Here is a 14,078-nt window from a genome sequence, read left to right on the forward strand (position 1 = left end):
CATTTGGAGGCTCACAATCATCTGCAGCTCTGGTTCCAAGGTATTCAACACCCTCTTCTGGTCTCCATAGGCACCTGCACACATGAGGTATATGTACATACCCTCATGCATACACTCCCCATATACCTTCAACTCCCCCTCCCCCACATATATAAAAGTGGGGGACTCTAGCCCTTTTGGTCCGCTGTGGGAGAGCAGTACTTAACCAGGAGAGTGGTAGCAGAACTTTGGATAAATCATAGTATCACCCATGAGACTGAAGACAGTCATGATGCCTGAAGTGCCATTTCCTGAACATGTGGCCTCAAGCACATGTCTACTTCATCACTGCGTATTTCAGCACTTTCTCTGCAAAATGAAAATAACTCACATCATTACTTTATAGTATCACCAGGAGGATTAAATCAGATAGCCTAAGCTCAGGACAATGTGTTAGACAAATATTAGATGTTTGGGTTGTCTAAGAACCAAATGGTACCTTGCTGATTTTATTGACTAATGCAATGAATCTTCATATTAATGGTTTAAAAAAAAACTCAACATTTTAGAATCCAGGCTCCCTTATATTGTGTTTCTCTAAGGCAAGTTTAACAATTTTAGCATAAATGGATCTGATTCTCTCCTCTCTCTCTCTCTCTCTCTCTCTCTCTCTCTCTCTCTCTCTCTCTCTCGTGTGTGTGTGTTTCCCAACCACATTTTGTAGAAGTGTCTGTGGAGGCCAGAAGTCAGCCTTTGATTCTTTAAAGCTGGAGTTAAAGGGATTGTGGGTCACCTAAGAGGGTTCTGAGAACCGAAGTCAGGTCCTCTGCAATATCAGCAATCACTCTTAACTGTGGAGCCATCTCTCTTATACTTCTTATACTTTTATTGTGTTAGGAGTAAACTGAAAAGTCTATAGTTCAGATATAAATTCATAGATTTTTTCCTATTAATTTATTACCTATGCTCTTCGTTTTCTGATTATTTTTTCTATTTCCTGTTATTATAAGTCATGGTCTGGCTCTTTCCTTTCTGCCACTGCCATGCCATCCAGACTGAGGAAGACCCGGAAACTCTGGGGCCACGTGAGCCACGGCCATGGCCGCATCGGTAAACACCGCAAGCATCCAGGAGGATGCGGGAACGCTGGAGGCATGCATCATCACAGGATCAACTTCCACAAATATCATCCAGGTTATTTCGGGAAAGTTGGGATGAGGCATTACCACTTAAAGAGAAACAACAGCTTCTGCCCGACTGTCAACCTGGATAAACTGTGGACTCTGGTCAGTGAGCAGACCCGGGTCAATGCTGCCAAGAACAAGACTGGAGCTGCTCCCATCATTGATGTCGTGCGATCGGGCTACTACAAAGTTCTGGAGAAGGGAAAGCTCTCTAAGCAGCCTGTCATCGTGAAAGCCAAATTTTTCAGCAGAAGACCTGAAGAGAAGATAAAGGGTGTTCAGGTGCCTGTGTTCTGGTGGCTTGAAGCCACTCAGGGAGGCCAATTAAATGCTAACATTAAAAAAAAAAAAGTCGTGGTCTGTTTTTGCAATGAGCTAAGACTAGGACATCATTCTTTCTTGCAACATTACGTTATAACAAATCACAAACTATTAGATCAGAGTCATACAGAAGACATTTTAGTGAGTGCTGTGGATCCAGGATCCAGAAGAGATAGAGCCAGGATAGCTCAAAGACAGAATGGTTTTCCAGGGCAGCACCAGAAGGGAGGAATGGAAGGAAGAAAAGTACTTTTAGTATGGAAGAGAATCTTGGGGTGTTGGTGCGTGAAACTAGTAATGTTCTCAGTTACAGGTGTACTGGACACTGGTGAAAAGAACTCTGACATAAAGTATTCCTTCATAGTAGAGGGACAAGAGTCAAGTCTTCCTGAGATTGCTGAAAGAACAACCCAGCTAGAAGGTGGACAGCAGAAGCAACAACCAAGTGTGAGAAATTTGCTGAAAGATACCAGATTTAATATGCCATGCTTCCATACAGAAGAAGCATTGGTGCTAATATCTAAATTATGGACAATGTATAATTTAGCCAGATAAAGATATACAAATAGCAAATGACACTCAATTCTTTGTTTGATTTCAATTTAATCACTTTACACTTTTAACTTCTATGATGCTCAAGTTTAAAAAAAATCCAAGAACAATTGGAAATCAATATCCAGATGTATCTACTGCAGCCAGTACCTTTGTAGCTGCAAATCACAGGTCAATAGCTTAAGAGCTACTAAAGAATTTTGTCATCTGATACTATATTTTGGGAGTGAATTCTATATATGTCTCCTGCTTGTACAGAGAAAGAGACAATAGATTATAGACAGGTAGGCGAGTGGCAGGCATAGAAGATAAAGGAGACCAAGGAGCAAGCCATTTAGTTAGAAACTGAGGGTAGATTTAGTGACTTTCATTTTTTTTTTGTCACAATCTATCTCATATTGACAATATTGAGTGGAATGGGAGGGAGTGCCAACACCTTTACTGATGATATAGATGAACTGTACTTAAATTGTATTAGACAGATGGGTGTGCATCCCACTTTCCATGACCTCCAGGCAGAGCTATCCTGTCCTTGGTCACAAAAATTGCTAGTGTATTTTACAAGCAGGAGACAGCAATTTAAGTTACTCTCTTTGTTTTGGTGCCAGGATTTTGTGTTACACAGTGGCTAGTGCAGAAGTTCATTTTCAGCTCAAATGGTGGGCTAACAACTGGCTGGTGCCTGAACCATTTCGGAAGAAGGAAACTGAGTCACTCGTTCCAGGCAAGGGATGCAGTAGCATGGCTGTATATCTAGGAGTATCTAGGAGCAGGGACCACCCCCTTACAGAGATGACAGGTGCTCAGGCTGGAAGCAGGATAAACGAAGCAGAGAAGAGAAAACCTGGCGTGGCAGCAAAGGCACTTGTCTAAGAATGCTGGCTCCAGGAGAAAGGCTTCATGTTCTTTTAGTTTTGTTGGGTCTGATGGCTTCATTTCATTTCTTACATGGAAAATACTGATGAGCAATGAGCATGCCAATCATCAGGAGACTAATTCAGCAAACAATAGAAGTGAGCCGCCCACGTTTTCTGAAAAGGGAGTTTTGTAAAATATCTCTTCCATGTAAATGTCAGAGAAGGCAGAAGACATCGAAATCTGATTTCTGGGATTCTGAGCAGTTTTCAGAGCTTACATTGTTTAATCTCTACTGTTTATTACATGACTGACAAATAAAAGGTTCTACTAAATGGTTGGTGGATGGATAAACTCCAGAGTTATGTAACTCTTCTGTAGAAATAAAGGAGACAGAACGTTTTATAAATAATTCTACAACAAATATTTATTGATAATGCACAATGCTATCACTGTGTTAATTTCAGAGAATACGAAAGAGCACACCAGGATATCCTTTTTGAGGGATGACAAAGAAGAGTGCAGCAACATCCTCATTCAACCTGCACATTCCTTCACACACCTGAGATCTGAAGAGTCTATTTTTTCCTAGATTACATTGTCCCTAAAGATGTATCCTGGTTGCCATTTTATAACCCTCCCTGATTTTCCCTTCCCATAGCTGCCATAGTTCACACTATTTATATATAATCTTAGTAGAAAGTGTTCTGTTTTCTGATTATTTCTTTTTTAAAAAAAGTCCTTTTAAGACTATGTTTTAATTAAAATAGAATTACAATACTTTCCATGTTCCCTTTCCTACCTCTAGCCTCACCCAGATAGCCTCTCTGAGAACATTCCACCGACCACAACTTATTTCAAAATTGACATTTTTTTTCCACAGTGAGTTTCAAAAAATTTAAAGGTTATTTTGTCTACGTGTATGCCTGTGTACCACACATGTGAGTGTCTTTGGAAGCCAGAAAACATTGTTGGATCCCCTCAGACTTGAGTCAGAGATGGCTCTAAGGGGCCATGTAGATGCTGAGAATTGAACTCAGGTCCTGTGGATAGCAAGCAGGTAGTGCTCTTCACTGCACAGCCAACCCTGAAGCTCCTCCTGGCGAATGGACATCGTTTATGTTTTGACACTATAGAAAGAGTGGCAATGTTATTTCTTAATAGCTTAGTTTTATAAGGAACGTTTATTTTAAATAATAAAAGAAATACAAGCTATACTTAATTTTATAAAAGCAACTCATTCTACTTAGTGGCTTTTGTTTTAAACAAATCATTGTTTATGTTCATTGTGAATGGGACTGTAATATATGAGGATAGTTTAATACAAGTTTAAAGTATATGTTGAGCATATTCTTTTTAAAATATCACAAGACCCAACATTACATGCGGTCATAGTAGGTTATTATCACTCCCTGCTTTCATTTGATACAGCCGGATTTGTATTTTTATATGGAATATAAGATTACAGAAGATCACTATATCGGCTTCATTTTATTGGGCCTTGGTAGCATCTATATTATATAAACCATACTAGGAAATGCTGATATGCATACACATTAATAAGTAAGTAGATTAGTAAAAATTATCAAATACAGCTTTTGTCTGCATATTCATACTTGTTTAAGGCAAAATTTAGCAGTTCTGCAAGCAGAATGGAATGGGTTGGCTCATATTTTTAAATCATGTATCTTTGTGTAATGAAAGCTACACAAAATAAAAGGTAAGAGGGGAGAACTTTAATCAAGCTTAGGAAAAGATACTATAAGTTATCCCCTCCATTTGTCTTTGGTTTGTGAGTTCTTTGTCCTTTATTAAATCCTTTTGTACAAGAGTGTTTTTTAATGATGTAAGAAGATGAATTACTTTTTATTAGTAGCAAAGACAAGAAGATTTATTTTACTTCATGTGAAATATGCACAAAGAGAAATTTTAATTGTTGATCCCCTGGAACTTCTGCAATTAAACAATTAATGTTTTCCTCAGAATTATGAAGTATAACCACAAACCACTATCATTTTCCCACCATTTCTCAAAGTGTTTACGCTCTCAGATATAGCTAAGATATTTTTATTGTGGTACATTATTTCTTTAAAAATATATAACAGAGTTGACGAATCTCTTAACATTTTAAAATTCAATATTTCAATAGATACTTATTGCATTTTAAATCTCGAGCCTGGCATTTCTCTATGCCACGTGCATATATTAGCAGTCTACACAAAGCACACAAGCACACAATTTAATGGCTTGAATTCCATTCATTAGCTACACACAAAAGCCACATCATGATTCAATTTTCATGCAATGAAAAAATGGATTTAAAACTCTGCTGATTACATGAAATGATATGCATGCACACTTAACTTTGTTAGCCTTAATAATAAATGACTTTTTTTCCTATGTGCTTAGTAAGTAAAAGTATATCTCTCAATTTCAGTTAGTACTCAAAGTCTTCCCATTTGCTAAACCCCAGACTGGAGCTGTATATTGATATTGGAGGAGTACATTACCACACAGCAAAGCTACTTTTAAGCGTTGTATTATTTGCTGTGTGTGTGTTTGAAGGGCTGTCAAAGTTAGCTCTGCTATTGTCTCAGAGTTTCTCAAATGCTTGTGATATCCTATTATTTTACTTAGACATCTAATAAATGATTCTTGAATCATGATTCTTTATCGAGGAGAAAATTTGAGATATATACTTATTTAAATTTTAAAATATTAATTTGACCACATACACTGGCTTTATACACTGTTAGAGTTCTGGTAGAACATTGATGATTGCTTGTCCTTCGAGTTCCAGCTATATTATTAAGGGGCTCAGCACAGATAAATGTTTCAATGTTTTTTGTTCACCTAAGGATTAAAGAAAAGTATTGTTTTTCAGTAATTTATTTATCCATGCCTCAAATTTATAAAATAGAGTTTAAGAAACAGTTGTGTGCATATATTTTAAACAGCTAATATTTGGGCTCTTAACCTTCAACACAGCCTAACATCAAGAGGGTGGGCTTCTCCTTTAAGACCCCAGCTATTTTCACAGCCACGGGCCCAATGTGAACTCAGCAGCTGTTACAGACAGGGATGAGTGAACCCAGCTAGACTTGGGGTTTGGAGGAGGTCAAAATCTATTTTGCTGACGTTTCTGTCATGTTTATTAAATTGCATTCAGAATGCAATTAAATTTTTTTTAAAAAAAATATTGCTTTTACGCCAAAACACACTAACCAACGTAGTTTGAATAGCACAGTTGATTTTTTTCAAACAATTAAATAAATCTGAAGCATGAGCGTCCCACTAGCTGATGGTGTGTTTTTAGGAAAATTAGACTCCCCACCTTTGTCTCATCCTGACCCTAAGAAGGAAGTTGACCAGATTAGCATTTTCCATTGAAAACAGGCTTTGATGGTGAGAAAAGATGTTCCCACACATCCGCCCTATTTTAATACCACAGTTGTGAAGACGTATTTGAGAAATCATGTAAGACATTACAAAACGATGAGGCAGAAGGAAACAAGAAGAAGAGATCTCATATCAAATAAACGAAACAGCAAAGGTTAATTAAATCTATAGAATTATCCGAGGCACATTATGGGTAAAGTGTTTAAAAGCATCACACACGAATTCATTTCAAAGTGTTATGATGATCATTTCAGCATTAGATTCACTTCACCTACTCAAGATTTCAGAAAAGAGAGTTTAGGAATATATTATGAATAGTTTTGTTTTATGTATTATTTGAATAGCAAAATAACAGCCACAGAATGAAAACTTGGCCTGTGACATGAATGATTTTTCTGTTGTCACTGATTAAAAAATGTCCAGTGGCGTTGCTGGCACCTGGTTGTAGCTTGAGTGTCAATGTAAGAGGCAGGTACTTAGACTGAAACAACACCTGCAACACTGTATCTCTGTATTCAGACCTTCCTTTCTCATCCACAGGAGTGTTTGCTTTGCCAAGGTGAGAGAAGGCTTTTGGTGACTATTCAGATTGGAATGAATTAGCAGTTAAGCAAACATGACTGTTCTAATTGTCCTTTACCCTGGAAGCGGATTGTCAGATCCACCCTCAGGCTCAAGATTTGAAGTATTCAGAGCTTCATAAACACTTTCAGTTCTCAGCTTTAAGACATTTGAACATGAAGTTATCTGAGCATAAAGATGTCTGGGTATTTAGATTGTATTCGCTTTCAATTTTAAAAACTAATATTACTTTTCTTTGTTTATAGGAAGGCTCCGTTTATCAGACATGGTTTCTTACTCAGGTATAATATCATTTTTATGTCCTTCATATAAACATAAAATTTATATAACCTGTTTGCTATTTTGAAAAATTAGAAGAAACATTAACTATTTGACAGTTTTCTAATTTAGCACAGGTGATAATAAATTCGAATATATTTGCATTTAATGGCACAAAGGGGGCAATTGCTGGCTATTTTCTACCCAGAAGCCAGATGTAAATGGAATTCATTCATAATCAATAAAAGAATAAAATGGAATTATGTTACTGCCTTTCACATTCAATACCTATAACTAAAATAAAAGGTAATTAAATATCCAGCATTTATTTAGAGGACCCAGGTGATTCCAATTAACTCTTTATAAAAATATACATAATTCCCCAGAAAAGAAAGTTCGTTGCCTCTGCCAGTGGCCAGATTCATTTCTGAGAAACTAAAATTCCCTTAAAAGGCAAACGAGTCAGCTCCTAAGTGGCTGATGCCTGGATGTGATTCCCGGGAAACTGGATTCACTCACACATTTTCAGCTGCAGATTTAGAGCTTAGAGCTACGCTTTAGACTTTACTTACAGCCATCCAGGCAACCAGACGCAACAGCCCTTGACGTTCTTTCCTTCTAAGTAAAATGAAAACAGAGAGGAAAACCTAAACCACCATCATTAAACACAGATGCCTGGGGACCAAGCTAGCAAGGGACACAAACAGACACACAGATCTGTCCTGGAGTTTGCGAAGTCTAAAGGCAACTTTACACTTGCTTCCCAAGGTCTCACACGAGCCTATCCAAAGTATGTGTATTCAAAATTGAAAAGGAACTGTTCCTCCTGATTTATTCTCCTTAAAAAAAAAATGTCCCTCTATTTGATATTGGCACATTAAGTGAGTTATAATATATTAAGAGTAATAAAAAAGCAGTTGTATTTACGCAATCAAGAATTTATAGCATATATTCCTCTAAGCAAAGAAAACCATTTAACTGAAGAATAAGGTTTAGTTTAGATTCATGTTATCTACAAACCCCAAGCAGTAAGGATCAGGATTGTGACACATCAGCCAGGGCACACTACTGTGTCTCCTCTATGTTCTCGGGCTTTTATTATTTTCAGTTATTTTGTGCTCACATGGAACCCCATACAAATTATTAACATTCAATAGTTAAGCTATTTTGTAATGGACATTCATGATTTTCGTTGCTCACTTGGAATTTGATTTCATTTTTGTCAAAGTGGTTAAGAGTTTTTCATATCTTGTTCATGATAAGAAAATATGCCCCTTTACAAATCTTGCTTACAAATCATTAGCACCCAGATTGGTCACAGCAACATCTGTTTAGAAATAAAGATTATAAATGACCAAGAGTCAAATAATGCTTTTTTTTTTCATTCTTAGGGTATTTCTCTACTGCTTTTGTTATAAAAATACACACTTCCATTTTCTAGAATTTTTTGAAAAAGATACAGACAGGTATAAAATTGATCCAATATTTCTAGTCTTTACTGTTTAGATACAAACACATACATAGCAATACATGCACACACAGACGCATAGGAACATATATGCACATATAGGTTTTAAATTAAACACAATGCTTTCAGAACATGTTACCTTTCTGTGTCTTACAAAATACAGTCTCTCACTCTCCATTTCTTTATGTAAGACTATTCTGAGATGGCTTTTTGCAATAACCATATTGCCTCTATTTAGGTCAGAATACACAAATATTATACCTATATTCTAAATTCATGTTCCCTCATCATACCTAATGCCCTTGATGCAATCTTAAATTACTGTTATTACATGGGTCACTAGAAATCAGAAGCACCAATATAAATTTTAAAAAAAGAAAGAAAGAAAGAAAAAACGGAAAACCTCTCATGCAATTAGATCCTGGCTAACGGTTGGTTTAATCAATTTGATTTTTATCCCTAAATCCAGTCCTTCCTCTTGAGCTGTCAGCGAGCGAGATAAGAGCCAGTGGTGAAGACGGGCTGTCTTTTACCCGCCGAGATGACAGCCACATGGATTACTAAAGCGTTCAGGGGATAGAGAGCAACACGGCCGCTGCACCCTCATCCAGTGCACAATCTTTCTATTTCATTAATTTTTCATGGAATTTCATTTCCCAACAAGCCGGCATCTCTATCCATCTGCTCCACTTACTATGTCCCCCTTGCCAACTTTTTATTTGCATTTCACAACATTCTCAGGCTGCTCTGCTCCTCACCACCTTGCTGAGATTCCCAATTTACTTTCGTAGATCTGCTTTGTGGGGTTGCTTCCAAAATTCACACCCAGACCCCTAAAGATCTGTACACTGAACCACTCTGGAACAGTAGCTCATTTCAAGACAACTTTTCTGTTGTCAATGCTCCAAAGACTGACACATTATGTGCCAATGCCCAGCTCAGCTGACCAGTCAGATGAGTGTCTGCATATCCCTTAGACACTTTCCCTAAGTCCTTTCCTCGTTGATGGAAGATGGATACACTTCACTGTGTTGTGTGTCCTTCAGTTTACCTTGAGTGGGTATCTGTTTCAAATTAGGTCCATATTAAAAGAGATTTTTTGTTTTAAATTTTCAGTAACTTCATTTGTTTTACATATGGGCTATCTATTTAAATATTTTATTTGAAAAGTGAATTTCAGGTCAATGTATAGCTTCTTTGGGGGAAGTACACTAAGAACAACAACAAGAAAAAGAAAAACAGGTACACAACACAGAAAATATATACTATTTTAATCAATGAGACTGTCAAGGTGTATTTATGAGACTCCTCAAATATATTATCCTGACAGTCTATGGGAAGGGATTAAAGTTTAAGTGATTTACTTTTCTGTAACTGAACTATTTTGAAAACTACCTGAGTGATCTGCTGCTAACAACAATTAAAAAAAAACACTTCGAATCTTAACCTTTATTTAAGTTAAAATGAATTCTTTTGCAATATTTACTCAATAGTTGCAATATTTTCTAATGAAAGCAGAATTATCCTTCATAAAGTAAGGAATAGATGAAATTGTTTACAATCATGCTGTGTAATTCTACCAAGAACTAGAAAAATAAAGTGCAATCTCTTTGTTTGCTCCGTGAACTATTGCAGGCAATACTGTATGGTTAATTATGGCAGGTGATAGCCTTCATAACTACCTGCACTACCATTGTTTCCCCAAAGTCTCTAATTGACAGCAAAGGAGGATGAACTGCTACACTCCACACATAAATGGGTTCGGTCCTTACTTTTACACAGGTACAAAAATCAAAAGCTTTGCCTGTTCTTCTCAGTGTACTTTTATTTCGCTTGTCACTGTCTCATATAAAAGTAAGATTCTCACACTTTCCATTCGTCTAAACAATGTAAACCACGTACAAACCATCCCTAAAAGAAATCCTAACTGAAACAGAAAACATGCAAAGGTGATTAATACAAGGTCTCAAGAAAATGTAAAGTAGATGGGGGTAAGGAGATCTTCTCAAAGAATTTTTTTTAAAGTCTATCTGGCAAAGAAATGCGTGCTTCTGCTCGGTAGTCCTGGAAGTAATATTCTGTGCCTAAGTTTTCCTTCAGTTTTTGATGCTTTAAAGATATGTACTACTTCCTAAGTGGTAGTGTGACAGAACCCACCCTGTGAAATAAAGAACCCCATTTCCAAGGTGATGGATTGCATTTGCCGATAATTATCCTATCATTACCATGGTTAGGCTGTAGTTAGTGTTTCAGTTCAAAACAGACTGTTGGAGCATGGAAAGCATACCGTACCAAAGACACTTTTCAAGGCTATACATGGAAAATAAAAGAACCTTTGACACTGACCAGCTGAATGCTAGGAGGCACTTTTTAAAAACCTGAAGTTTGGCTGAGAGATGAGCTGGGAACATACATGCACACATGCATTTATCATAGCTACATTTCTTAACTTGCAAGAATAATTTCACAGATTATAATCAACATTTTCCAAATTTACTCCATAACCTCTCTAGAATTCCTTAACTCTCTCCCATGCATGTCTGGGTTTTCATGTTTGTCTGGCTTACAATTTGAAGCTGTGCTGTTCCATCTTGGTGAAGATACACGATCTTTAAGATAAAATTTAAAGACACCATTGCTCTTTATGGAGAAGAAATGTGATATTATAAGATATTATAAATAAACTTATCTTTTTGAGAGATTTAAAAAAAATTATTTATTATGTCCTGTAATCAAGTATACTAGCTTTTATTTTTTATCATATTTTGTTAACTTTGCTAGTAGAAGCAAATATTTAATAATTTCATTTGTCTATCCTACCACAAGAGCTGCTGACAGGTACCACCAAAAAGGCCACTTATACACAGGTCTACACACAATAGAAATTGCTATATGATTGCCTATTGCCTTTGTTATCAAAATCTGGACACTTACTATCGTCAAAATTACAAATATAGTGAAATGTAGAAATATTTTCTGTGAAATGTTTTACTTTGGGCTGTCATAATTCAGTTTCTAGTAAATGAAGACTTTCTCAGATTTTTTTTTAATTCCTTCCAGAATGCTTTTAAGTTAGTATGCCTTATACTTCATGGTAAGGCAAATGAAGGAAGATGAGGATTTGGTGCAGCTTACATTTCAAGAGACGGTGTTATTGTAAATATTGCTCCATTTGCTTTGTTCTAAATAGTTAAAAAGATTATAAAACTATCAATTTTTCTTTACTTCTTTTAAAACTGACATTCTTTGTCAAACTGTTGAAAGCTATGGTTATCTCACTATCCATGTCATTTTTAATAGTACATAGCTTTAGAAGAAATCAGTGAGTCAATTTCAAAACATTTTCAGATAATGAAATGAACATCAAATACATTTAAGCTGCTTATGAATTCAAGTACAATTATAAAATCAGCCCCCCCCTGTGAAAACCAAACGTTTCGAGACAATCAAAGGCAGGTGTCAGCTCTCCTTTGCTCTCAAGGGTCTTTGCACTATCATAAGCAAGGACTGTTTGCTTCTGACATTTTTGTTTTGTTAACTTGTGTTATTAGAAATCATATCGGATGCAGGGACTGCTAGAAAACACTTGGGAAACCATTGAGCAGAAACTTATCTTAGGCTATCGATATAGATTCTAGAAGGGTTAGTACAACCACCATATCTCACAATGTATTCTGCATGAGAATAGTTTAAAAATTCCAACTCACTTAAGTTGTGTCTGCTCTGCATATTTCTAGGAACACTTTAAAAGCTTAGAGAAAAACAAAATACTTTCCAGACACTGGTAAGAGCACTGAACTTCCACCGACTCACAAAGAGTCAAGTTCCTCTCTGAGAAGGAAGGGACAGCTTTGGGACCATCTTTAAATATATCTTTGGAATGCACACTGGATAAAGATGCATGTTAGGGCACCGCCTATCACGTTGGAAGAATTGCTAATTTGACACAAACCCTTGTGTGGAATCCCTGCTCTTGTGGTGACATTGACTAAGTTCTGAGCCGCCCGTTCCCAACATTGTCAGTAGCAAGGCACAGCCCGAGTTTGTCAGCTGCAACCCGCCATCCGGTTGTCCACCCTTTTCTGGTTTGCAAGGCTTAATTTTCTTTCTTTTCCTACCATTAATACACAGCTTTTATTTTATTATTATTATTTTTTTACTGGCAGTAATTTCTACAAGGACGTGCCTTGTCCTCTTTGTCTATGCCAGTGTTTACACGACCACGAGATATTTCACTGAGTTAGAAAATAAATAAATAAAAGCCAGTCAATTTGGCTTTGCCCTCTTTTTCCTCTGAGACAATTTGGATAGGAGGAGCTGGGGCAAGAGCTCATTCCCTCATTTTTATGTGTGTTGGCTTAAGTGAGTGTTTCTTTTGGCACCCTCTAATAATGTCGGCTCCAAGAGTGTCTAAGTGCCAGCCTTGGGTATCCAGTAGGGACGGTGGTACCCAGAACACAAGCATCAGAGAGTGGATGCTCCTCTGCTCTGCCCTCTCAGCTTCCTTCCCAGTGTCTCCTGCCAAACATCTTTCTCTTAGTAGTGGGCTGGCTCGCTGTACCGTTCGGGCTTGGGGAAAGACCCCTTCCTATTTACAAAAAAAAAAAAAAAAAAAAAAAAAAAAGAACTCGCAAGTGCCCTACTGAGTGTGGACATCCCAGAAACATCCTAAAGTAAAGGCGACAAGCGGAAACCTACAAGCGGCCACCGAGATCGCAGGAAGGACAAGGGGAGAAAAGGGGGAGAGAGTTGCAGCGGGCACCAGAGCGCACGCACCCAGAGCGAGAGCTTCTTACCTTTCCTCTTGGACCTCCTCCTTCTTCTCCTCTTGGATTTGCATTTGAGTTGACTGCTTAGCCCTCCAGATCCTCTGCCGCTGCTCCCCAGGACAGATGCCATGCCAGTTGGGAGACTTAGAGAGGAGCCGGTCCTTATTCAATTTCGCCTTTCTTATTCTTGCTGCGGTGGCTGCTGCGGTGAGTATTTCTGGCTTTCCAAATCAAGTAGCAGGCTCACTTTTTAGGACTGGGAATGCTAGCAAGCACCTTCTCTTTAATTGCCGCGTCCCCTGGTTCTGGAGCTGCTGAAAGCCTCCCTTGTGCGCTGGAAAGCTGAGCCCTTCCGTAGGCAGAAAGCTCTGGGAAAGATTCTCCCGCGCGTCCTGAGCGCCCCGGAGCTCTTTTCTCCTCCTCTGGGCTCCCAAAGCAGGGCTGCTACTTTTGCGCCTCTGCGAGTTGTTTGGCACCATCCACTTTAAAGCCAATCACGCAGGGAGCTCGTCTATTTGCTGCCGCAAAGTCTAATTAGATCCAATCACAACTGTCTTCTGGCTCTGACATCAGCAGCACCAGCTCCACCGCCTCTGGTAGCTTGCAAACTCAGCTCCCATTTGGACGGATGGAGCCGCCCAGGGCAGGCTGGAAGGAGAGAGGCTTCAGAGGAAGCCACAACCACACCGAACTGGTTTTACTGGGAGAAGT

At 38.0% G+C, this 14,078-nt stretch overlaps 1 protein-coding gene and 1 pseudogene across 1 annotated transcript in view; one reads left to right on the plus strand and one right to left on the minus strand.

Moving 5' to 3' along the window:
* Window positions 1-13,779, minus strand: part of Adarb2 (adenosine deaminase RNA specific B2 (inactive)) — a 568,842-nt gene extending 555,063 nt beyond the window's left edge. Inside the window, exon 1 of the mRNA XM_041630701.1 lies at window positions 13,395-13,779. Within this exon, the coding sequence (XP_041486635.1) occupies window positions 13,395-13,497 (103 nt within the window). The 5' untranslated portion in view covers window positions 13,498-13,779. The remainder of the gene's footprint in view (window positions 1-13,394) is intronic.
* On the plus strand, window positions 1,023-1,468 carry LOC121432617 (annotated as a pseudogene).
* Window positions 13,780-14,078: the final 299 nt, after the last annotated feature.

The sequence above is a fragment of the Microtus oregoni genome, unplaced genomic scaffold (assembly GCF_018167655.1).
Source record: "Microtus oregoni isolate MIOR12 unplaced genomic scaffold, Mior012 000035F_ref0000213, whole genome shotgun sequence".
Lineage (NCBI taxonomy): Eukaryota > Metazoa > Chordata > Mammalia > Rodentia > Cricetidae > Microtus > Microtus oregoni.